Source organism: Triticum aestivum, chromosome 3B (genome assembly GCF_018294505.1).
Source record: "Triticum aestivum cultivar Chinese Spring chromosome 3B, IWGSC CS RefSeq v2.1, whole genome shotgun sequence".
Lineage (NCBI taxonomy): Eukaryota > Viridiplantae > Streptophyta > Magnoliopsida > Poales > Poaceae > Triticum > Triticum aestivum.
In genome coordinates, this window is record NC_057801.1 from 39,023,069 (window position 1) to 39,047,649 (window position 24,581).

General features: G+C 42.9%; 2 protein-coding genes across 2 annotated transcripts; both read left to right on the forward strand.

Moving 5' to 3' along the window:
- Positions 1 to 16,922: 16,922 nt before the first annotated feature.
- Positions 16,923 to 17,681, forward strand: LOC123067241 (LEAF RUST 10 DISEASE-RESISTANCE LOCUS RECEPTOR-LIKE PROTEIN KINASE-like 1.2). Its single transcript, XM_044490129.1, has one exon. The coding sequence runs from the start codon at positions 16,923 to 16,925 to the stop codon at positions 17,679 to 17,681; it is 759 nt and encodes a 252-aa protein (XP_044346064.1).
- Positions 17,682 to 21,995: 4,314 nt separating this feature from the next.
- On the forward strand, positions 21,996 to 24,198 carry LOC123067242 (LEAF RUST 10 DISEASE-RESISTANCE LOCUS RECEPTOR-LIKE PROTEIN KINASE-like 2.1). Its single transcript, XM_044490130.1, has 3 exons — positions 21,996 to 22,176; positions 22,436 to 23,501; positions 23,603 to 24,198. The coding sequence occupies exons 1-3, from the start codon at positions 21,996 to 21,998 to the stop codon at positions 23,706 to 23,708; spliced, it is 1,353 nt and encodes a 450-aa protein (XP_044346065.1). The 3' UTR covers positions 23,709 to 24,198.
- The last annotated feature ends 383 nt before the right edge of the window (positions 24,199 to 24,581 follow it).

The following is a 24,581-nucleotide window of genomic DNA, read 5'->3' on the forward strand; positions in this document are numbered from 1 at the left end:
AACGCCATAGGCGTGCCCAGCTGCAATTGGCCCATCTCCGTGTACCTCGGCGGCAGCTACTACCGGAACATGCCGCCCGCAATACCCACCGGAAACTGCATGTAGACTTACCACCCGGTGCTTGGATCGGTCGCGGATATCTCGACGGCGGCAAACTACAATCAACTCCTGGACAGCGGGTTCGTCCTGGATTGGATAGGCACCAGGGCTGGGGACTGCTCTGCCTGCAGTGCGAGTGGCGGGCAATGTCGGTATAATAATGGGTCCACCGCCTTCGCTTGCCTCTGCTCTGTTGGCAACCTGCACGAGTCGACGTGCGCTGGCAAGCCTTCAAAATCAGAAATGCCTGTAAAACTCAAAATTTGACAACACGCTATAAATTGAACACTTGAAGTAACAGGTATATATGTTGGATGAACCAACCCTAAACGAGCAGTGCTCTCACTTACTAAGCAAAGATCTACAAAATCAGTTTACATACGTGCTGACATAGATGGAACCAACCTACATGCATGCACTAGGCTGTTTAAGTACAATCTTTTGTAAATATTGTGTATGATTATTACACCAAAAGAATGGGTAATGAAAAAAACGCCACCTGCCAACTCTTCGAAATCGTGAAACGCCACTAAAAAAACGGCTTTTGAAATGTGCCACTCCAGTGGTTCTTGTGTACTTCAAAAAATGCTATTATATATGGCCATTAGAGTACAAATACCAGTTAATAATACTCATAAATGTTTATTTATATTAATTCCAGGTAGCAACAGGAAAGGGAAGAAGATTATGAAAATAGTTACGCCAAAAATTTTGCCATCTTTTCACATGTAATGATTTAAATATCAGCGGTTTACTAATAGTGATTTTCTATGACAAAATAGCAACTTTGAAATTTATCATATCTGTAATAATTGAAAGTTGATTCTGAAAGTAAAATTTGAAACAAGAAACTCTCAGTTTGTGCATAATACAAGACTGAGCAAATTGTGATAGCGCGTTGCTACTTTGGCACCATGTCCTCCTGCGGAAAGAGAAATTTAAACTACTGATGGTCTTGGAAATCACAAATAACATCTGCTTTCATCTCAGGTTTGACATCAGCTGCTGCAACTTTGCTCTTTCCATGTCTTTATGTGTTGATATGTCACAGAAAGTGGAAACTAAGATTCCTTTGCAAGAAGACTAGCAGCAGCACTGAAAAGAATTATGAGGCCATGATAGTATCCCATGGATCCCTAGCTCCAAAAAGATACAAGTACTCAGAGGTAATGAAGATAACATCTTCTCGCGACAATCAGCCTTGAGAAGGTGGTTATGGTGTGGTTTTTAAAGGAAGACTACATGATGGTCGTCTGGTTGCTGCAAAATTCTTGCATGACTGCAAAGAAAACGGGGACGAGTTTGTGAATGAGGTTATGAGCATTGGAAGAACCTCTCATATTAATGTTGTTAGCTTATTTGGGTTTTCTTTGGAGGGATCAAAATGAGCTCTAATATATGGGTACATGCCAAACAGTTCCTTGGATAAATACATTTACTCTGAGAACCCCAAGGAAATTTTAGGATGGGAGAGGCTCTATGGGATAGCAATCGGGATTGCTCGAGGCCTTGAATACTTGCACCATAGCTGCAACACACGAATCATTCATTTTGATATCAAGCCTCAGAATATCCTTCTAGACAATGATTTTAACCCAAAGATTGCTGATTTTGGTCTACCTAAATTGTGCCATACAAAGGAGAGAAAGCTTTCAATGATGGGAGCTAGAGGAACAATTGGATTCATTGCCCCAGAAGTTTACTCTCGAACCTTTGGGGTGGTTTCAACTAAGTCAGATGTTTATAGTTATGGAATGATGCTGATAGAGATGGTTGGAGGTAGGAGAAATGTAAAATCAATTGTTACAAAATCTAGTGAAAAGTATTTCCCAGATTGGATTTACGACAACTTTGAGCAAGAAGATGGATTACAAGCATGTGAAGTCACGAGTGGAATTGAGGAAATCGCAAAAAAGATGACCTTAATCGGCTTGTGGTGCATACAAGTATTACCTATGCATCGCCCTACTATAACAAATGTTCTTGAAATGTTTGATAGAAGCTTAGATGATCTGGACATGCCGCCAAAGCAGAACTTGTGTGAATTACTGTAAGATATTACTCCCATGTTGTTCCTTTGTTTTTCTATGCAATTATTATTATGCAATGACTTGACCTGTGTGCTTATTCCAGTGAAAGTTCAGCTCACAATATGAATGTAGAAAGTGCAAGTTCTACCGGATTTGATGAGATAAGACATGCGAATTCAAATATTCTAAGTTCAGCTCATGATATGGAAGTCGAAACTGCAAGTTCTGCTGGATACGTGGAGATACGCTTTGTGAATTGACAAATCCTACTATCCTATTACTAGAAATCGGCTCTTCTCCCATTTTATCTCATTAGAAAGAAACTGCCTTGTCTTTGGGCAGATACTTAGTCTTCTAAATCCAAAATTTATATGATGATCAGTGAGAAATTCACGAAGCGCAAAAATTTGTTATTGCATCATAAAATACTAGAGAAGATACTCCGGGAAGTGCTATCCTTGCCAAAGCCCAAGTTTATTTTAGACAGCTCAATCGTGCGTCCAACAACAACATGCTATAGGTCGACGGCCCACTGGCGCTGTATCGAACGATCACCTTAACGATGCTTGCTATAGTGCGCTCTCGGGCCGGAAATATGCTAGCATTGTGAGAGAAATCATTGTCACTTATGTGGACTTTGTGTCCTGTAGTGTAGGCGCTGTAGCAATGTTCACTGAATCGTTGGCTTACTGTAGCAAGAGGGACTATAACGGTGTTCACTGAACCGATGCGTTACTGTAGTAATAGAACAGTAGCGACTGGTTCAAAATTTACAGACAAATATTCAAAAACACGATCATTTAGAAGATTATTCGCACAAAGCAAAAAACATAAATAATTTTTGAATTAATTTTTAAATTTTGCGCAAATTTTGGATTCCAAACATTTGTTGAAAATATGTACAATTTCTGAAAATATATGAAACCGCGAACAATTTTTGAAAAAAAATCAATTTTTACTGAAAACAGGATTTTTTAAAATGGAAAAAATTGGAAAATGGGAAAAATTAACTTTGAACAAATTTTGTAAAACACAAACTATTTTAAAGATTTTATTTATCTAAATTTGTGATTTAGAAACTGTCGGTGTACAAAAAGAGGAGTACACTTTTTGTACCCCTATAACTGTGCACGGGCAGTCTGAGCCACGAACACCACCACACTGAGCAAGGCAAGGGAGGTGAGCCAAGGTTAAGGCCGGGGCTTGAAAGGAGCAGAACGACGCCAAGACCAAGACCACAAATAGCAAAGGGGACGAAGCGGACTCCCCCGGCAAGATGCCTGCCGAGGGGCGGTTTTAGCAAACCCGGCAAGACCCTTGCCGTGGCAGCTCGCCCCACACCTACGGAGCGAATCACCCTTGAGTCAACTGCCGCCATAAGGGCAAGGACTCGGGAGACATCTCCGTGGTGGCATGCAGATCTTTGTGAAGACATTCAAGATCGGATACACACTATAGAAGATGACGACCCTTGGCGGGATCCCAGCCAAGGAAGACCACAAGGCCCCCGGCAAGAGCCTTGCCGGGGATGACAGCAGGCGCCCCGGCAAGACCCTTGCCGGGGCTACAGCAAGGCCCTTGCCAAGGACACCCGTAGGGCCACCATCAGGCCCACACCAATCCAAACCTCCACCATCGTTCACACGCAGCTGCCGACCCAACCAGTTGGGCAGGCACCTGCATGGCGGCGAAAGGATCTTCCTGGAGACCCAGCGCTACGCCACCTCAGCTGCCTGCCTGCCTACATGGCACCACGGGCACCGCTGGCTAGGGCGCGTGTCGACACGAAAGGGAGCGGCGACGGACGAGACTGGGCTCTCCCCCGTCCCCGATAAAGCAAGAACACCTAAGCAAGACGCATTAAATGCGCCTTGTCATGTAATGCGAGGGATAAACTCGCATCACTGTACCCTTTCCACCTCCTGGGTGCCACTGTGGCAACCCCTTTCCGTATAAAAGGAGACCCGAGGCGACCAGGAGGGGGATTCGGCTTTTTGGAGCTCCTCACGCCCCATTGCTAGCTCAAGAACACAGATAAACAAACCATCAAGGCAGGAGTAGGGTTTTACGCATCCTCGCGGCCCGAACCTGGATAAAGAACCCGTGTGCTATCTGTTCGATCCGCCCTTCTCACAACCCCGCGCCCCGCAACCGTAGTAGGGATTCTTGTGATCCCATAGGTGTCGTCCTCGCACCGACAGAAACAATGAAACAAGAAAAGGAAAATAGAGAGAAAAAAATATAAAAACCTGAATAAATGGAAGACGCGGTAATAAAGCAAACAGAAAAAATGAGGTTCAAGGACCTTCCAGAAGGTTCCCAAAACGGATAAAACTGGACAGGAAAAGGTTCCTTATTACCGAGAGTGTTTTGCATGTAACAGCTGAAATGGGCCGGCCCAATATATCGGTTGCTCGCTCATACGTGTGCTAAAGGGTCAACTATTTGAAGCAACACACGTTAATAAAAAAAATCTAAGCAACACGCATCAAATAGGCAACATCAAAAGAAGTTCCTATCTGCCACTCTTTGCGGCAGATTGTCGAAGCAACGGACAGGCGGCCTCCAGCTGGGCCAGCCCATTGACAAGTCGACATATATCTGGATTATAGCCTCATCTATGGTTTTTCCTGGAGTTACGGACCCAGCTTGCTCGGAAGCGTGAGCCCGCCGAGAAGCGCAAGCGCTCGCCTTATATTTGCACCTTAGTGGGATCATTATTTCATGTGATAATAAAGGCATAGTGGAGAACATAAATAATGAGGCGTGTGGTAGGAACGATACTATTGTTTCGAAGATCAGGGAAATCAACAGCTCTTTGAAACATGTGATATCAACTATGAAGGAAGGGACACAAATAAAGAACTCATAGTCTGCTTAAATTCCTTGTTTTATTAAACCCATGTCACCACATGTACTCCTACGAACTTTCCCCTGAATCAGTAAAGTATCCTTTACCGCTCAGAGAAAAAAAAAATCTGAACTATAACAATCGGACTACTTCGCAAAAATAAAAATAATTCACGAAATTGAAAAAAAGTCACGATGATTTAAATTAAAGTTCATAATTTTAAAAGGTTCGATAAATTTGAATAAGAAGGTTCATAGATCTTTAAAAAAGTTCACAAAATCTGTAAAAAAGTATAGCCAAATTTGCGAAAAGCTCACGAATTTGATAAAAACATAAAATAAAAAACAAATAAAAAGAAACATAATACCAAAAGTAAAAAAATGCAAAACAAAATGAGAAAATCGGCTGGGAGAAACCAGAAGAAAACACCTAGAAAAAACAGTACAAATCATTGGAAAAAGTTTCCCAAAGAACTGGTGAAAACAAAGACATAGATGACCGGCCCATTCAGAGTGCAATGAAGGGTGCGCCCTAGTTAGGGATTTGAACTATATCCCGCGCTGAATAGGAACTGGGATGTGTCACATGTATCAACACGGAACTGAGAGCTCCTATATGCTGCTCTCTACGTCAGAATGTCGATCTCACGCACAGGCGGGTCTCTTGACTAGGCCGCCCCATGAGGCTAGCGCGACGGAGGGCTCGAACCCAAGACCGGGAGCTTCCGGTGAAGTAAACTAGCCAGCCAACCTAGCGAGCTATATTCATTTAAAAAAACAAGCAAGCTATATTGTGTTCAATACAGCGCAAACTCTTAAGAACAAAACGAAGAGAACATCCGATTTTTTTTAAAAAAAATAACGCAAATCATTATTCTAAAAAATGTGATGTTTTATGAAACCCCGAGCACTTTAATTTTTTTAATAAAATTTGAAAAAACTCAAACATTTTGAAGAATGCATACATTTTTTGGAAACGTGAACATTGTTTTAAACTCTCCTAAATAAATTGAAAATGCAAGAAAAGAAAAGAAAACTGCAACATGTTTCAAATTCAGAAATAGATTTTGGATACATGAAATTTTTGAAAAGTGGGACTATTTTTTGAAGCTCGTGAACATAATTTGAAAATATAAACATTTTGAAAGTTTTCTAAACATTTACTGAAAGTCCTGAACTAAATTTGAAACACAAACTTATTTGAAATTTGTCACCTATTCTTGAAATGGGAAGATTTAGCGAAACACATGAAAAAAAATTAAAACAAGAATATGTTTTTTGAAAATTGTGAACACATTTTGAAATGTGAACATTTTTTGAAACCCACGAGCAAATTTTTAAAAGACAAACATATTTCTAAAATTTGCTAACAGTTTTTAAACTTTGGTGAGATTTTTCTAAAGTGGAAACATTATTTTGAAATTGCTAAACAATTTGGTAAAGTTGTAAATTTTATAATAAAAAGAAAAGAAAAGAAATAAAAACAAAAAAGGATAGATATAGACAATGAAAAAAACACAAAAAAGAAGAAAAGAAGTCCAAAAAAGGGTTCCCAAAACCGGTAGAAACCAGTGCTGCAACCTTCGAGATGTTCCGATATGTGGTCTACTTGTTAGCTTTCGTAGATGTTCCCAGATGTGGTCTACATCAAATAGGAAATCGCCACAGAACCAGCGTCACCAGAAGGAGGAATGCCCAGAGGGCCCGGCCAATAACAGTTTTCTTCATTTCTCCACTCAGTTTTAGTTTTATGTCTCCATTTTCTTTTTCGAGTTTACTTTTGAGTTTTTTTATTTTCCTCTTTTTCTTACGTTTTCATAAATAAATTCTAAAAATACACATATTCCAAAGACAAATACAGAAGTTTTGAAAAAAAAGGTTTTGTCCACTCTTAAGAGATGCTGAGAGCAGTAAGCAAATGGTTGTAATAAAACAATGTTCATGTATTTTAAAAAACTATATGTGAGATAATAAAAACTGCTAAACGTGTATAAAGGAAAGTTCCTAATGAATATAACAAAAGTACACTATACGTAAAAAAGTATACATCAAAACATATAGTTTCAAAATTGTGATCATGTATTCAAAATAAATTAAGCATGTATATAAAAACGTCCTAATGTACACAATTATTTTTTACAATGTGTACGAAAAAAGTAGACATGAAAATATGCACTTTAAATACATGTTAATCATTGTATATAAAAATATTAACTTATACTTAAAAATTCTTAAACAGGTATAACAAACATGTTTGATGTATACAAAAAAAATGTAGTCATCAGGAAGACATATTTCAAGAAAATGTTTGTCATGTATTTGAAAGAGTTAACGTGTATAAAAGAAATATTTCATACGCATACAAAACAAGTAGAACCTGTATGGAAAAAAGTTAGGCAACAAGACATATAATATAGAAATGTTAGCCATGTGTTGAAAAATGTTAAAACGTGCATTAAAAAGTAGTTATTTGTTGCAAAACAAAAAATTGTAAAATGAGAATGAAAAATATTAGACATATGCTCAACAGAAAATAAAAATAAAGTAAGGGGATAAAGCTCAATAGAAACAAAAAAACAAAGGAAACAGAAGAAACCAACAGAAAAAAATAAAAAGTAAAAGAAATACGACAAAGGAAACCAAAAAACAAAGAAATTGATGCAAAAGAATGAAACTTAAAGAAAAAGAGCAAAAGTATATTCAAACAAAAAAATAATGGAAAATATACATAAAATATTAAGAAATAGAAAAAAGGAAGGCAAACCAAAGAAACTGATGGAAAATAGTGAAATACTATGAAATCTATAAAACCCAAAAAATTCGAATGAAAAGGAGAAAAAGGAGAAAGACAAATTAGCAACAAATGAGCCAAGTCCATCAGTGTAAAGTAAAGAAAAAAAACACAATACTAAGCCAGCGAGCAAACGAATAGCGACCGAGTGAAAAAACACGCTAATAGGCTGGCCATTCGTCCTGACTCCATAGGTGAGCCATAGTTAGATCTCAGAGTAGGCGAGATATAGCTATGGCGTGGAAAACCCGATGATGCTGGTTATTGCGCACATAGTGAGAGCAACTAGTTAATGAGCGCTCCTTCGGAGCGCTCGTAACGAGCGGTTCGGGAGCGCTCCACGCGTGACAAGTGTCGCGCGCGGAGCGCTCCCGCCAGGGAAAAACAGGTGGCGTGGTTGGTTCCCAGTTTTTCCTTTCAGGTTTGTGGTTTTGGGTGTTTTACACTTTGAACCCTCATACTATCACATTTTTTCGTTTTACCTTTCCGTGTTTTGGGTGTTTCTCTTTCTGTTCCCATTATATTTCCGGGTAATGGAGATTTATGGGGTAGTTACAGGCGGGGACTACCAACACTATCAAATATGGCCTTTCAAGTAACGAAAAAAGCAACTTTTTATTGTAAAACGGCAGTCTTTAGAATTGTTCAATCATGTGACTTCTTTATAGGAGAGGCACGTGTGTATAACTTTACCAAATTGAAGAAAAGCGCCTCCGGCGCGAGGGAACCTCCTGCTCGCCTTCGGCTCGTTTATTTTTCATAAACATCTTGAAGGGGGGGGGGCATAGGTCGAAGTGTGTGTTGGTCGTGCAGCGTGCTGGTTCGGGCTGCGCGTTGTCCCTCGTGGTGCGACACGGCGCCTCCGGTGCGAGGGAACCTCCTGCTCGCCTTCGGCTCATTTAATTTTCATAAACATCTTGAAGGGGGGGCATAGGTCGAAGTGTGTGTTGGTCGTGCAGCTTGCGGGTTCGTGCGACGCGTTGTCCCTCGTGGTGTGAGCGCGCGAGGGAACCTCCTAACAGGTCGGGCCAAAGGCAAACTGCTTTGTTTCGGAAAGCACAGGTTTGAAGAATATGCAGTCACGTCTGCTTAAGAGCTATGCTTTATTGACGATATATTGGTTTGTGTGTGCATGCACATGTGTGCATACTACGAAGGCATTGGTATGTTGCCTCCGTAGGCACGGGTTTAAAGCATGTGAAGTCACGTGTGCGTAGGAGCTAGCCATGGTTGAGGCGCTCTTGGTATGTGTGTGTATGGATATTGCCCGGAGGCACATGGTGACCCAAGGTTTGGTGGCACAAGGCCATGTCGCCTCTGGAGGCACTTGAGGGTGGTCTCCAGAGTCACGCGTAAGGGTATATGTGTGTGTATGGATATTGCCCGGAGGCATGGTGACCCAGGGTTTGGTGGCACGAGGCCATGTCGCCTCTGGAGGGACGGGATGGTGCTTTCCAAAGTCACGTGTAAGGGTATGTGTGTGTATGGATATTGCCCGGAGGCATGGTGACCCAGGGTTTGGTGGCATGAGGCCATGTCGCTTCTGGAGGCACGGGACGGTGCTTTCCAGAGTCATGCGTAAGGGTATGTGTGTGTGTGGATATTGCCCGGAGGCATGATGACCTAGGGTTTGGTGGCACGAGGCCATGTCGCCTCTGGAGGCACGGGACGGTGCTTTCCAGAGTCACGCGTAAGGCTTTGTTTTGGGAGTCACTGCTGTTGTACAAATAAGAAGAGGCATTGTTGTTTATAGTTTACTGGCACTCTCTTATGTTGTAAGACGCACTGTTGTCGAAATAGTTCTTTTTTCAACATGAACACGCAATTTTTAACTACATTACATATAAATGTGAATTATTGACAAACTGTTTTGTCACGTCTAGATAGAATTAGCTTCGCGGGCTAAATCACAAGTTTTAGTCTTCATTTTTCTTAAGAACTTGCTAATCTCGTCACCCATTTCGCTAGCTTTGACTTGATTCATCTCGCTATTTAAGAGAATATACATTGCCTCTGCCCTCCATTCTTCGACCTCATCCTGTGAAATTTTGCCGAGAAGAGAAGTATATTATTAGAGTTTGTGCATATAAGTTGTTTATAAGTAAATATATATAAACTTATTGTCAAATCTTCCAGGTCTTCGACAAACTTTTCACCATTGTAGAGGAATGCAAGCTTTAAAACAGCAAATGTTGATTCTCCCTTTTCTACCAGTGGAACATCTTGCACGGTATGAGTCTGCCATCTTGTACCCTTGGCATTAATTGTTTGTCCTAGTATGATGTTGAAGACTTCTTTAAACCTAGGTACCTGAGAATATTGTATTTTGTAATAATTGTTTTTATATTGCAACTTGCAAAACTGAAAAAATTGTTATGTATAAATGCTTACCACTCCCGACTTATGAACATGATATTCCTGAAACTGTCTTTCTCTTTCTTCTCTAGCATCTTCATTTTCCTGAAGAACTCAACATGCTTCTTCTTCTGTCAATTTGTCGGTGTCTATCTTTTCTTTCTCAAATTCCTCGTGAGTTGTTTCTCGAGGATCAATAATGTGAACTTTGTGTTTGTATTTGTCCAGCACATATAGTACATAGCGGTCATGCTTCTCCATTGGAATGAATATCTGCGTACAAAATACTTGTTGCTTAGATGACAGTTTAATATAAAGTAATTTAATAGAAAGCATATTTTCTGATTTTTTCATGGAAGAAAGGGTTGTTACCATGTTTGCTGTTGAGAGCTTTTTCCGTTGATTTTCCTTGATACATGGGAACCAGCTGATTCTTTGTTTTTTGCAATTCATTTTTAAATTTTGTAATAGTAGTTGTGTGTTTCTTTAACTCCAATATATGCTGCAAACAACATTTATGATGAAAAAACTGTTAGAAAAAAGAGTCGTGTAAGAATATAAAAAGAGTAGTTGTTGCAATATACACAAGATTTTGCTTTTTAAAAGTTTACCTCTGCAAAGTTTGGGCCTAATATTACTCTGTCACTCTGTTTTGATTCTTGTCTGCTTTCCCAGATATCTGCTATGTTATCGCGGATCCTCTTTTCCATATGATGTGGTATGTTCGTCTGTGCTAGTCTTGGACCAAATACTGCCTTCAGCTGTGCTCCAGTAAGTTGCGTGCTTTCACTTTCCCTGTGGATGCGCCTAAATATAGTTTTGCTGTGACAGGGGAGATAAAATAATTTTGGAGGTGACGGTTAGTGAGAAACAGATTCTTACATTATTTTTGGCCTCTGTCCAATTATTTTGAGGTGCAATAGAAAACAACTCACTTTTTGTTTTCCTCCTGCCAGCTGTCACTCATGACTAGATGGAAGAGGTCGGATGTCTCCTTTGTGTGTTGGAAGCAATGGAAATGTTTTGGATATAGACTGGTGCTTTGTCTTTTTTTCCTTTTTGTTTCATCGTATTCTGTCAGCGGAAGCAGATATGTAATATGTAAGCTCTCGTGATACGAAAGATGTTGGTGAATACCGTGGGATGGGTAGGTTATTACAAAAAAAAGATAAGTAGAAATGATTTTCTTACCTTTTTTGCTGGAAAAGAACTTTGAAGTTTCTGGTTTGAATTCTTTGATTCTTCCAGGTAGTTGCTCCCACTTTACTTCGTTTGTTTCACCAAATATGGCTGTAAAAAGGAACTCCGGTTTCCATTCGGCATCTACGTTGCTTTGCTGCATGGAGGCCATTGGATATTCTTTTATTTTTCTTTCATGAGATAATTGAAGTATTCAAGTAGTGCTGCTTGTAAAAATTAAAATTGTTGCTCTTGTACTATTCACTTACATTGAAATCCTCATCATCTTTTATGAGTTCAATGCCATTCTAGTATTTTGCAAATTGAGCCATGAAGTGTCCGCATTGGGTACCCTGCTGTTTTGGCACGCAAACTCTGTTAGGTGTTTCTGCTATCCTCGACCAGTTTGGTTCGCTGTTGGCTTGTAGCTCCGCTTCGCCGTAATGCTTCTTCATGAGTGCGTGCATCCTTTTAATCTGTGTTATTGTTGGGTTTGCCATTAATAAAGGGAATGCAGCAATTGGAAAACCAGTTAGAAAACAAGGTTGAATTGATGTACCAGTTCTTGGTGGTCCTTATGGTGTGTTTTGCATGTTTTTTTCGTCTCCGTGTCTGTAATTCAGTGAGTCAAGTATGTCGATGGAGTTCGTGTACTTGTTGAGCACGTACAGTGTGTAGTGTTTATCTGTGTTGTGAGGTATCATAATCTGCAATGTTTGGAGACAGAGTGAGTTAAAGTTCATTCTTGTCAGGAGAATTAAATGACATGTGAATGTGCAATCTGTAGGAAGAATGAGTTATGTTTCTATATTTCTATTAACTCACCAAATTTTTTCTTTAAAAGTTCCTTCCCTGTTATAAGGGGTGCAAACTCTTTCAATGCTTCTTCCTCATTGAATTCTGCTAGTCCTCCTTCTCCAATTTTAACACCGAGCACGAGCTGCGACCAAAAAGTTTTCTACTTTTTATTTCAATCTTTGTATTCACTGAAATGATGCAAGTGCTTTTGTCAAATTGGATTTCATATGTTTGCAAATTCTATGGGAAGTATGGCTTTATCGGTTGTGTTGTATTGTTGCTGCGATGTCCATTCGTCGAACATTGCGTTTGCGATGGAGCCCTCCATCTGTCCACCATATCCTTTCTTTAGCTGTTCCATTATTTGTTTTCCTGTAATCCAATCGGGTCGCGTCGAGCTAATATATATGTTTAGACTAGAAGAAGAAAAAGTTTATACATTAGTTAGGTTGGTTTAAAAAGGGGCAACATTTGTTTGTTTTTTAGTTTATGCAAGAGAAAGTACTTACTCTCCGCATTCGTCCTGTCCTTCTTTGCTGAATAGGTATTCATGGAGTGCTCTGGCTTTGTTCATGAATTTGAAATCTCCTGGGACAAATGTAGGAATCATGATTTCTCCAAGGAGCCTTCTTGAAGGCTTTACCGGCCTTTTCTTGACCGAGATTTTCTTGTCTGAGCTGTTCTCAGATGATTGAGCCATTGAATCTTCTCCTGATTCTTGCTGCAAGATTGTCAGATACGGCATGGCATCTTTGTTGAATTCATAGCTTTCATGGTCATTCAACCATGTTTTGATTACATCGAACTCATAGCCCATCTTTACATACACGTTGTATTCTTCTAGTTGTAGCGGGTTGAGGCTTGAAAGAAATTCATCAACATCTTTTGCATTTAATTTTCAACTTTCTTTTATGCACCATGCTGGTATGAGACAGTACATGGTTGATTTATAGAATGCTCTTTGCACTTCACTTAAATACTTTGAGTATGGCTTTATAGAATGCTTCATGTGCTTCACTTATATCATTTGAAGTTTGGATTGCCTATTTCTCTTCACATAGAAAACCGCCATTTGTAGAATGTTCTTTTGATTCACTTATATTTGTTAGAGCGTGGGCATATCTTTTGTTGGAAGAATTAAGCTCTCTTGCTCCACTTATATCTATTTAGAGAGATGGCAGGAATTGGTCATTCACATGATTAGTCATAAAATCCTACATAAAACTTGTAGATCACTGAATATGATATGTTTGATTCATTGCAATAGTTTTGCGATATAGACATGATAATATGTGAGAGGTTCTAGTAAATGGTTGTGTTTAGTAAGAATATTGGTGTTAAGGTTTGTGATTCCCGAAGCATGCACGTATGGTCTCCTAACTATGTAACCAAATTGGCGCACATTGTATTTTGATTGTTTATCTTTGTGTGAAGGTCGGGGGCGCGCGATGGTTAAATCCTACCAACCTCCCCCCTAGGAGCATGCGTAGTAGTACTTTGCTTCGAGGGCTAATGAACTTTTGCAATAAGTATATGAGTTCTTTATGACTAATATGAGTCCATGGATTATATGCACTCTTACCTTTTCGCAATTTGCTAGCCTCTACGGTACCGTGCATTGCCCTTTCTCACCTTGAGAGTTGGTGCAGACTTCGCTGGTGCATCCAAACCACGTGATACGATACGCTCTATCACACATAAGCCTCCTTATATCTTCCTCAAAACAGCCACCATACCTACCTATTATGGCATTTCCATAGCCATTCCGAGATATATTGCCATGCAACTTCCATCATCATCATATACATGACTTGAGCATTCATTCTCATATTGCTTTGCATGATCGTAAGATAGCTAGCATGATGTTTTCATGGCTTGTCCGTTTTTTATATCTTTGCTATGCTATATCATTGCACATCCTGGTACACTGCCAGAGGCATTCATATAGAGTCATATTTTGTTCTAGTATCGAGTTGTAATATTGAGTTGTAAGTAAATAAAAGTGTGATGATCATCATTATTAGATCATTGTCCCATGTGAGGAAAGGATGATGGAAGCTATGATTCCCTCACAAGTTGGGATGAGTCTCCTGACTTTATGAAAAATAAAAGAGGCCAAAGAAGCCCAAATAAAAAAAAGAGGCCAAAGAAGCCCACCAAAAAAATAAAAAAAATATATAAAAAAGAGAAAATAAAAAAAATGGGAGAAAAAGAGAGAAGGGGCAATTCTACTATCCTTTTACCATACTTGTGCTTCAAAGTAGCACCATGTTCTTCATAGAGAAAGTCTCCTATGCTTTCACGTTCATATACTAGTGGGAATTTTTCATTATAGAACTTGGGTTGTATATTCCGATGATGGGCTTCCTCAAATGCTCGAGGTTATCATGAGCAAGCAAGTTGGATGCACACACACTTAGTTTCAGTTTGAGCTTTCATACACTTATAGCTCCAGTGCATCCGTTGCATGGCAATCCCTACTCCTCGCATTGACATCAATTGATGGGCATCTCCATAGCCTGTTGATTAGCCGCGTCGATGTGAGACTTTCTCCCTTTCTGTCTTCTCCATACAACCTCCACCATCATACTCTATTCCATCTGTAGTGCTATATCCATGGCTTGCGCTCATGTATTGCGTGAGGGTTGAAAAAGCTGAAGCGCGTTAAAAAGTACGAACCAATTGCTTGGCTGACACCGGGATGGGCATGAGGGGTACCTTGTGTTAAGAAAAGGGAGCATAAAAGACTATATGATTTTGTAGGGATAACTTTCTTTAGCATTGATATTTTGAAACACATGATTGTTTGTTGGGATGCCCGAGTATTAATTTCTTTTATGTCAAATGATAGACTATTACTTTGAATCACTCGTGTCTTAATATTCATGCCATGATTAGATTACATGATCAAGATTATGCTAGGTAACATTCCACATCAAAAATTATCTTTTTTATCATTTACCTACTCGAGGACGAGCAAGAATTAAGCTTGGGGATCCTGATACGTCTCCATCGTATCTATAATTTTTGATTCTTCCATGCCAATATTCTACAAATTTTAGATACTTTTGGCAACTTTTTATACTATTTTTGGGACTAACATATTGATCCAGTGCCCAGTGCCAGTTCCTGTTTGTTGCATGTTTTTTGTTTCGCGGAAAATCCATATCAAACGGAGTCCAAACGGGATAAAAACGGACGGAGATTTTTTTTGGAATATTTATGAATTTCGGGAAGAAGAATCAACGTGAGACGATGATCGAGGGGCCCACGAGGCAGGGGGCGTGCCCCAGGGGGGTGGGCGCGCCCCTGACCCTCATGGACACCCCGTAAGGCGGTTGTTGCCCTTCTTTCGCCACAAGAAAGCTAATGTCCGGAGAAAAATCATGTTCAAAGTTTCAATCCAATCGGAGTTATGGATCGCCGGGAATAGAAGAAACGGTGAAAGGGCAGAATTAGGAACGCAGAAACAGAGAGAGACTAAGAGACAGATCCAATCTCGGAGGGGCTCTCGCCCCTCCCATACCATGGAGACCATGGACCAGAGGGGAAACCCTTCTCCAATCTAAGCAGATGGTCAAGGAAGAAGAAGAAGAAGAAGGGGGGCTTTCTCCCCTCTCTCCCGGTGGCGCCGGAACGCCGCCGGCGCCATCATCATCACCGTGATCTACAGCAACACCTCCATCATCTTCACCAACATCTCCATCACCTCCCCCCATCTATCTACAGCGGTCCAATCTCCCGCCACCCGCTATACCCTCTACTTGAACATGGTGCTTTATGCTTCATATTATTATTCAATGATGTGTTGCCATCTGATACGTCTCCAATGTATCTATAATTTATGAAGCATTCATGCTATTTTATTATCCGTTTTGAATGATTACGGGCTTTATTATACACTTTTATATTACTTTTGGGACTAACCTATTAACCAGAGGCCCAGCTCATATTGTTGTTTTATTGCCTGTTTCAGTATTTCAAAGAAAAGGAATATCAAACGGAGTCCAAACGGAATGAAACCTTCGGGAGCGTGATTTTTGGAAAGGATATGATCCGACAGACTTGGAGTTCAAGTCAGGGAAGGCTCGAGGAAGCTAGGAGTTAGGGAAGTATGATGAATCTTGCATTCTTTACAAACTATACTGTTTTGGCAGATTGCTGTTATGTTTGCATATGCTTGCTTGTTTAATGATTCTATTTGAGGATAGGAGTATTACATATCATAACTTCATAAGGCAGTACCATCTTTTCGAGATCTTGCTTCCTTTTGGGGAATTCAAAATTAAGCTTCTGATGATCAAATAAAAAGAGCCTCATGAATCATGATGAGAGACGAGTTCTTCAAACTTTGACAGTAGAAGCTTATGTTCATTAGTCAAGTTTTTCTTTTTGACCATATAACAATGTCGCCCGTTTTAAAAGCAACAGGATTAGGATATGTGCAAGTCATGTGATTTGCAGGACGATGAACTGGTGCAGCCGTGCAGGCCACTTTTTTTTAACACTTCTTTTCAATTGCACATTATTTAGCGCGCCAATGGTAGTAATTTAGTGAGGATGCTAGACGTTTGACAAAGTCGTCATCAAAAGTGCTGCGCCGGGTGATTCCCAAAAAAAAGTGCTGACCATGTTTCAAATATGAAAGTGGACTTAGACAAAAGAATGCAAGAAAACTGTCCTACATGTGATGTGTGTCCCCTTTCGTGGCTCGCGTCAGAACCAGTTGCGGTCACTGGCATCTTCTTAGCACTGGCCAGTCGTATAATCTTCACGCCATGCGCGTCTAATCCCCGCTCCGCTCATCCACGATCCACGATATGATAATCCCGCTCTTAGTATTGCTCTTGGCTTTCGTGCTTCGATTGCATCCGGTGGCTAGCACGGAAGATTTGGCTACATGCTCGCCCAATGCATGCGGCAACCTGATCGTGGCTTACCCGTTTTGGTTGGAGGATGAAGGTCAGCCGCCATGCGGGTCCCCGTCCTTCCAGATCAACTGCAACGGCGGCCAAGCATTCCTCAGTCGCTCCTTGTTCGGGGGCTACCAGGTCCTTGAAATCTTCACCGAGAACTCCTCATTCATCGCCGTGGACAACAACCTGCCGCTAGACGACGGCTGTCCGCCGTGGTGGTTCAATATCTCGCTGGGTCTCGGGCTGGGGCCGTACACCATCAGCAAGAAGAACAGCGAGGTTGTCGTCCTCTACAACTGCACCAAGCAGCAGCAGCAGGTGGCGCCGCCGGGGTTCAGCCGCATGGGTTGCGCCGACGAGTCCTTCTACCGCCTTGGTGGGGCGTATGGCGACCACCAGCGTGAACAAAGCGGGCTCCCTCCATCGTGTCGTGTCGCAGTGGTTCCGGTCCTTGGTTTCGCTGATGGCAGCGACTATGTCCCCAGCATGAGACAGGGGTTTCTTCTCGAGTGGTTGGTGGCGTCAGGCGATTGCACCAAGTGCGTGACAAGCGGCGGGCAGTGCAGCTATGCCAACGACGGCACCGGGTTTTCCTGCAATTGCTCCGACGGCGTGCCACCAATAGATTGCGGTGAGTTCACCGAACTCGACTCTGCACCCTAGTTAATTCTTTCTTCTTTAAGACGAACGAAAGAGTAATTTCTAGGACGAACTAGGCATCACTTTTATTTACACACTGATGAAGCCATCGTTTGGCTTTTCGGTGACCCATCGTCACTGCAGTATCTTTTAGAGTAAATTTCAGTTTTTACCCTTCTACTTCGTAATTTTTTCGCTAATTACCCCACTTAGCAGCTTTTCATCCAGATTACTCCACTTAGAGATTTTTTTTGCTAGTTTGTGAAGAAGTCAAATCAAAGAAAGGCCAAACATCGCAGCCGGTGGTTAAGCTTCTCCCCTAGTTCTTGAGTTGTTTTGGCCAAACTAGTGCAAGCTAGTATGTTAGGTGAGATTCCGCCGGTCCATTGCATTCTAGGCATGCATGGCATTGAACTACACCTTCAGTATTTTTTTCCTAGATCACATTCTCTTTGAGTCAAGTCAATGGCTCACAATTTAAGAGTCGGTGTTTACTTATATACCCAATTGGTGCCATTGACTTTTTTCAAAAAGGATTATTACCGCGGCCTCTCACACATCCATCTTTATTACATTATTCAACATCTTACAAAATAAATAAATAGATCAACCCAAAGCCATCTTTCTGGCAAAAACTGTCGCCCTAACTACAAGATTGATGACGTGCCCTGACCGCGCGCCACGCACACCAAGAAATCCGGTGGCCTCATCAAGCCCCCCGCCGGCGAGCCGAGAGTACCAACCGGTCTAGCACACCCTCAGCATGCACCGCATGCGCACGCTGTAGAATCCGTCGCCGCCTTCTTCCGCAATCCCATCTTCAGGAGTAATTAATGCATTTATCTTGGCAGACCCTTCTGCCATTGACGCGACCACGACGCCGAATAGCGCATGCCTCCTACAAACACCCATCGAACGGTATCCACCGCCTAGACCCCGCTCCATCTTGCCGCCAAGACTCGCCGTTGTCGATACTGTAGATGGCACGCCGCTCCACTTTGTGCCCAACCACCAAGCTAAACACTTGTCCCTCGAGCTAGTGTACAACCCCAAATATGATGCCCCCATGGGGGTGACAATGCAGGAACCTCGCCATCATCATATATTGAAAGCCTAAATCTCGGGTTTCCCCCGGGGCACACGGGAAACACAGATCGTCCCACAACGCCTTCAATAAGGTAACGACACCCGCTGGCACCACCGTTGACGGTTTTGGCCGAGGGCGAACCAAGCTTTCGCTGGCAAATTCATGTTCATCTCCGGCCGGACCACCAGATCGACCTCCTCCATCATCTAGCACACCCATGGGTGACATCAGCCACCGGGAAACTACACGACTGGAGCCGCCCCACCTCCCTGCCTGGGTGAACCATCGACGGCAGAGGGGCCCTTATCGCTGCACCGCCGAAGCACATGTCCGGGACACCTGAGTGAATCTCCACCGCAACCACATCCCTAAGGGCATCTCCAGCTGTTGGCCCCCCAGGGGCGTCTAAAAGCGCCGCCTGGGGGTGAGCCGGCGCAAAGAAAGGCCCTGGGGGCGAGTCGTCGCCCAGCCGTCGGCCCCCAGGGCCGCCCCCAGGCGAGTGTTTTCCTTTAAAAAAAGGCCGTTCGGCGAAGTTATGATAAAAGAGTAGTTAAATTTCGGCTAAACATGGTAAATTTCGGCGAAATTCGCGCATTTTCATTACATTAAGCTAATCTAAAAAAGAAAGGGGCTGAAGTCGTCGCCGCCGTCACCGCCATCGTCGTCGTCGGCCTTCTCCTCCTTGACGCGGGCGCCCCGGCTGGACCCGGCGTCACCATGGTGGACTGGCGACGGCGCGTCGTCGTCATCGCTGTCGCATAGGACGACGACCCCGTCTTCGTCGCGGCCGCGTCGGCGCTCCTCGAAGCGGCGCAGGGCGGCGCGCTGGCGCTCCTTCGCCTTGTCCCGGCGCGCCTTCTCCATCGCAATGGAGTCCCGGCGCGCCCATTCTAGGGCCGCGTCGTCGTCGACGAACTCCGCCTTCGCCGGCACCAGCCCCGGCTCCGTCTTCACCGGCGCCAGTCCCGGCTCCGTCTTCACCGGCGCCAGCCCCGGCTCCGTCTTTGGCTTGACGAAGCGCGGAGGAGCCGACGAGGAGGAGGCACGCCGGCCGCCCTCGTTGATGACGATGCCGGCGCTGCGAGTGCGCCGGCCGAGCGGGGACTCCGCCGCGGGCTCGGCCTTGACGCCGAGCAGGGCCGGAGTGCCGGAGGAGTGCGACGAGGATCGGGAGGAGGAAGAGGAGGAGGAGGACCCGAACCGCCTTGGCGCCCATGGCCCGACGCGTCGGTGCTGCGCCGGGGGGTACGCCAACGGCGGTTCGTTGCCGCCCTCGAGGTGCGTGAGCACGCTCTCGAGTATGCGGCCGGTGGCGCCCCACCAGAGGCGGCGCCCCTCGCTATTCTGCCGCCCGCCGACCACCGGCGCGCCGTTGGTGGACGCCAATCGCTGCTGCTGGCGGCGCTCGAAATACGCCGCCCAGGCCGCGTGGTTGTCGGCGGCGTACTGGGGAGGGAGCGTTGGGCGCCTTGCCATTGATTCCCCGCGGGAACCGAGGCCGTTGGGGGGAGACGAGGCGCCGAGTCGCTGACGCGGCTGGCCCGCGGCTTCTTCGCGCCAAAACAACTCGCCCCGGCGCCCCAGGGCGCCCCCCAGCGCGCCGGGTTCGGGCTGGGTCCGCCGGCGCTGTTTTCAGCCCAAGCCGGCGAAAATCGGGCTCCTGGGGGCGCGACTGGGCCGTTTTTTCGGCGCTGGCGCGAAAAAATCGCCTGGGGAGGCCTTCTTGGGGGCGCGGCTGGAGATGCCCTAAGTCACGGCAAAGGAAGGCCCCGCCGCGGCTATCATCCCGTGTCTGGGCTTTGCCCCGCGGAGCTCCGGCGGCAGCGAAGAGAGGGGCGGCGGCAGCTCGAAGCCCTAGCTCATATCGAAAAGGAGGGGATTGGGAGGGAGGCGGCGGCTCCCTCGGTGGCATTGACTAGTAGACATTCTTCATAGGCACGCGGTATCAGCAATGGGAGGACCCCAATGGTCGGGTCCTCCCGACCAACTCTCCCCTTGGAAGATAGAGTACTCTAAATGCTGTACATCTTCATCGGTAAATAAACTCTACAATCAGTAGCACTTGGCCACTTGAAGTGGCCCACTTGCCTCAAGCCTCAGCTGCTTACATTATAGTAAATTTCAGAACTTGATGCCCTCGCCGGCAGCTGTTTGCATTATTAAAACTTCCATAATATATACTTTCAAGTGGGTACCCAAAACTAGTGACAGAACAAGTAGCTCAGACTAGTTTGATGGGAACCAAAAACTAGTGTGCTTCTTTTCTGATCAACCATCATTAGTTATGTTACTTTCGGAATTGCATAATTACATATTAATATGCTATTTCCAGATTTTTTGACAAGTTGTGTTGTTGGTACATGATCTTAGATAACATCAGTATTGATGTAAAATCAACTTTTGGCTCTAGTGTCTTGGTGGGTCATCAGTTTGTGATGTTAGATCAGTCTGTGACACTAAAATAAGATTGCCAGAGCTATACTCCACTTAGGTTTGCCAGCGCTCAGAATGAGTGTCTTCATGATAACAAGTTACATATACAGGATGGTAACTGGCAGAGTAGGATTTTCCAAAATTATGTGGGCATATAACTTGCTGTAGTATTGTATCAAACTAGTATTTAAACGAAGTGGGATATGCAGTCAATGCTCTTTACAGTATTGCGTAGAACATTTTTTATGTGTTTATGTATTGAGCCTGTTAATTATTATTTTTGTAAAAAACAATATAATATATTTTATGTTATTGATTTTTAAACTAAATAATATTGTGTGATATTCCAGGTAGCAAGAGAGCTGGCACAAAGATTCTCTTAATAGGTATGCTAGCAGTTGCACCATATTTTCACATGTTATCATTTAAATGTCAATAGTTCCTAAACCATGATTTCTAAGATACCTATTTTTCTGTTAAGAAAGATACATATTTTCTTAGGTTTGACTGTATAATTCGACTGGAACAAATACACTCAGTTTGTGCATAATAAAAGTCAACTAGGATCAATAACCTACATCTTCAAAAAAACAAATCCTACTTTTGCCGCCTTGTACTCTTTCAACCTTTTCAACCCATTCCTATAACCCGTTGGATACTGGGTCGTGAAGCTCCTCATTGCGGGGACAGTGCTTAGTTGAGCGTCAGAGATTCTGGAGGACGTGTTGTTAGCCTTGAAAACCAGCACCATTAGCAACCTCTTCCTCCTGGAGCCGTCCGACCCAGCGCGCTCTTAGACGAAGAGCAGTGGCCTTGGGATGGCGTCATACATCGTGGCAGGAGAGGAGGGATATGCAGATCTGAGTGGTATAGCTCCCAGTGGGGATGGCCAGGAGGTGACCTCTTGGATGGCTTTGGGTGTTTGTAGAGCTCCTGATCAAGCAGGAAGTCTGCAATGGTGGAGCAGCCGTACAGAAGATGAGAAGAGCAACCTGATTGGTGAGGTCCAAGTCCATGTGTAACAAACACCACGTAAGCGTCCCCTTAGGAACCTAACAAACACCACGTACTGACTGTCTGGTAGACTGGAAAGATTATAACAGAACCTGTGGTTTTGTGAAAAAAAAAAGTTGAAAGCATGTGGTCATGTGAAACCATAACCACAGAACCAATTAACTTCAATTTAACACATTCGATGTTCTTAGAGATCTAAATATCCATATTATAACACCTGGTACATCTACTTCTTCAATCTCAGCTTTGACATCAGCAGCTGCAGCGCTACTCTTTGCATGTATTTATGTGCTGATATGGTATATGATGGGGAAAAGGAACTGGTTTCAACTCTCGAAAAAGAATAGCAGCACCACTGAAAGGCATTACGAGGCCATGATAATATCTTATGGATCCCTTGCTCCCAAGAGATTCACTTACTCAGAAGTAATGAAGATAACGTCTTCTCGCAATAAGCAGCTTGGTAAAGGTGGTTATGGTGTGGTCTTCGAAGGAAAGCTACATGATGGTCGTCTTGTTGCTGTGAAATTCTTGCATGATTGCAAAGGAAACGGGGAAGAGTTTGTTAATGAGGTTATGAGCATTGGTAGGACCTCTCATGTCAATATTGTTAGCATGTTTGGATTTTGTTTGGAGGGATCAAAACGAGCTCTTGTATATGAGTACATGTGCAATGGTTCCCTGGATAGATACATTTACTCAGAGAATCCAAAAGAAATTTTAGGATGGGAGAGGCTCTATGCAATAGCTACCGGGATAGCTCGTGGACTGGAATATTTGCACCATAGCTGTAATACACGGATCGTCCATTTTGACATTAAGCCTCAAAATATCCTTCTAGATCAGGATTTTTGCCCAAAAATTGCTGATTTTGGTCTTGCTAAATTGTGTCGTACCAAGGAGAGCAAGCTTTCAATGATTGGTGCTAGAGGAACAATTGGATTCATTGCTCCAGAAGTTCACTCACGAAACTTCGGACTTGTTTCAACAAAGTCAGATGTTTATAGTTATGGAATGATGTTGCTAGAGATGGTTGGAGGAAGGAAAAATGTGAAATCATTGGCTGAAAAATCCAGCGAAAAGTATTTTCCAGATTGGATTTATGACCACTTTGCTCAAGATGATGGATTAGAAGCATGTGAAGTTACAAGTGACATTGAGGAAATTGCAAGAAAGATGACCTTGATTGGCTTGTGGTGCATACAAGTATTACCTGTGTATCGCCCTACTATAACAAAAGTTCTAGAAATGTTCGGCAGAAGCTTAGATGATATGGCCATGCCACCGAAGCAGAAGTTCAGTGGACTACTGTAAGATACTTCTACATCTGTTTGTGTTCCTTTTTTGGTGAAGTTGTTTTTTCTTTAAATACTTTCAGTAACTTGACCTACTTGCTTATCCCTAATTCCAGCGAAAGTGCAGCTCATAATATGAATGTAGAAAGTGCAAGCTCTATGACATCTGAGGAGATAAGGCTTGTGAATTCAGGAAATACACAACAATTTCCACCTCTTTGAGAAGGTAACCTGTAGCAGAGTATGTTTAGAAACTGAACAGGCTCAACTAAGTTTGACTTGTATGATAATCATTAAGGAATTGCTAATGCATAATTGACTAGAAATTCCAATATATAAATTACTCAGTCTTCCAATTTTGTTTGAAGAAACCAAGTAAGAAGCACTTTAAGATTATAGAGAAGGGCCATGTTATGGAAATCTAGCAGTGGTGAAATCAAAAGATTTAGTTTATGTGCAATAGACGTTTATTCCATGTGTTGTGTCTGAATGACCTAGAGTAATGGGTGGCTCTATCTGTAAAGCATGCTTCTCTGATTATAAATAAAACTCAGATAAATGTCTTGTTGAGCTAAAGTTCCATTACGGAAAAGCATTGTCCATGTAAGGAAATAATCACTGCATGACTAGATGGGGGTTATATTGACTAACACATTATGTTTTTTTTTCAGGCTGGTAGTTGGGAAGGGCGTGTCAAACATAAGAGGCACAATGTCATACCTTTGATTCATCTTACATTATGAGTGGCGACAACAAACTTGCATAGCCAGTTATAATAAATGCCGTTGTTGATAACAGTCACAGCAATGTCACAGGCATGCATTATAGTTCTGCAACAAACAAAAATTAGCTTGGAGATGTTAAGGCCAATCATTTTTTTTCTTCGACAGGCACCTAATTAAATGTATGCCATATTTGTACTAGCGCATACCAAGGTTGTACCACTTGCCTGTCACCAGGTGATAATCGAAGCCTCCTATCACTGTATTCCTGGAAGTACTAGCGCACGAATTTTGTGTTCCGCCTTACAAGTTCGAAGAGATAAAAGGATTGGATCTTATGCCAAAGGCAGAGACTTACCAAGACCTTCCAGGC